Genomic DNA, 1,820 nt, shown 5'->3' on the forward strand with positions numbered 1-1,820 from the left:
TTATTAGATTAGGATAAAGCTTGAGTTGCCAGAAAATTTGATATATGAATGAAAAGCTTTCAAATTTTGTCTTGAAATGATAATAAATTCTAGCAAATTGCAGTCTTGATAGCCCTTAGATCATATGCAAATCAGTTTGAGCATGATAAAGAGAGATGCCTTACGCAGGTGCTGATGCCACGGTGATCTACGTCCCCCCTCCTGGTGCCGCCAAGGCCATCATGGAGGCTGTGGAGGCAGAAATGGGTCTGATTGTGTGTATCACCGAGGGCATCCCCCAGCAGGACATGGTCAAGGTCAAGCACGCCCTTCTCCGCCAGTCCAAGAGCCGGCTTATCGGTCCGAACTGCCCTGGTATTATTGCCCCAGAGAAGGTAGGATGATTGGGGTTCCTGTGGGTGTTTAGTTACGTGTTTATTTGCGGATGTTGATTTAGTTTGCGGTCTATATCTTGTCTAGGGAACAGATAGTTGTTTTATTATTATTATTTTTTTTTCCCTGCAATTTTTGGGTTGAAACACTAGGGACTGTGAACTTTTTAAAATCTAATGCAAGTGCTGTAATAGTGTGGTATTTGATACGTTTCTGTTTTGAAACGTAAGGGGTTAAAAAATCTCTATAGGATGTGTTTTTTCTTGCATGTTTATGTGAAATATTTTGTGTGTATTTGAGGTGATGAACTGTATTCCACGTCCCCATACATATTTAGATACAAATATGCTTTCAAAAAGATGTGAAATAATAATTATTACCCTAATTGACAAGATACAAGCTCATGCCACTTCAGATTTACCCAAGAATGCATGAAAACTAAAGGAGTAACATGAATACCAAGCATGAAATTTATACAGATTTTCCTCACTAATTTTCAGTGCAAGATCGGGATTATGCCCGGCCACATTCACCAGAAGGGATCGATCGGCATTGTCTCCCGATCTGGAACCCTCACATACGAGGCCGTGCACCAGACCACCCAAGTTGGTCTCGGACAGACCTTGTGTGTGGGCATTGGTGGGGACCCCTTCAACGGCACTAACTTCATTGACTGTCTCGAGACTTTCCTTAAGGTAAACAGTAAAAGAATTGAGCAGATTTCAGTCATGCAGTGTCAGTATATTGTAATGGTACAGTCAATATGCAAAAATGTTCCAAGATTGAGCTCAGTGTTGCCACGAGAATTGTTAAATACTTTCAATATTTAGATATCTTGAGGCTTCACTCCTGCAGTTAAAATTTGTATTTCACATTCTTGGGGGGAAAATAACATTTGTAAATTAATATTATAGTGGAAAAATAGTTGGAAATAGTTGAATAATCAGTGGAAAGAAATAATAAAGTAGCTACATGTAAGTAGCATTTTATAAGACAATGTTATGTTGCAGGATGACAACACAAAGGGTATTATTCTCATTGGTGAGATTGGTGGTGGTGCTGAAGAAGCTGCAGCTGCGTACTTAAAAGAACATAATGCTGTAAGTTTTTTTTTTTTTTCAGTGTAAAGTTGTTAAATAATTGTTATTATTCATTCCATTGATGGGAATCTGCAGTGAAATTAATTCATACATTTGAGACTTGATTGATAGGGTTTATCATGTAGGTTAAAAGTAAATTATTTTTCATTTGTTTTGGTCTACTCAGGGACCTACAGCCAAGCCTGTTGTATCCTTTATCGCTGGTCTTACTGCCCCACCTGGTCGTCGCATGGGACACGCTGGTGCCATCATCTCTGGAGGCAAGGGAGGTGCTGAGGATAAGATTAAGGCCCTTGAGAATGTAAGTTATTTTCCTTTCTCTTTGTGTCACATCACATACACAATAAC

At 39.2% G+C, this 1,820-nt stretch overlaps 2 protein-coding genes across 2 annotated transcripts in view; both read left to right on the forward strand.

Moving 5' to 3' along the window:
* The window catches only part of LOC119594718 (serine/threonine-protein phosphatase 6 regulatory subunit 3-A-like), a gene marked incomplete in the record, with an annotated part of 49,082 nt that overhangs the window by 30,141 nt on the left and 17,121 nt on the right, over nt 1-1,820 (forward strand).
* Nucleotides 169-1,820, forward strand: part of LOC119594719 (succinate--CoA ligase [ADP/GDP-forming] subunit alpha, mitochondrial-like) — a gene marked incomplete at its 5' end in the record, with an annotated part of 2,694 nt that continues 1,042 nt past the window's right edge. Inside the window, 4 exon segments of the mRNA XM_037943778.1 lie at nt 169-374; nt 873-1,067; nt 1,383-1,472; nt 1,639-1,773. Coding sequence (XP_037799706.1) covers nt 169-374; nt 873-1,067; nt 1,383-1,472; nt 1,639-1,773 — 626 coding nt within the window.

The sequence above is a fragment of the Penaeus monodon genome, chromosome 34 (genome assembly GCF_015228065.2).
Source record: "Penaeus monodon isolate SGIC_2016 chromosome 34, NSTDA_Pmon_1, whole genome shotgun sequence".
NCBI lineage: Eukaryota > Metazoa > Arthropoda > Malacostraca > Decapoda > Penaeidae > Penaeus > Penaeus monodon.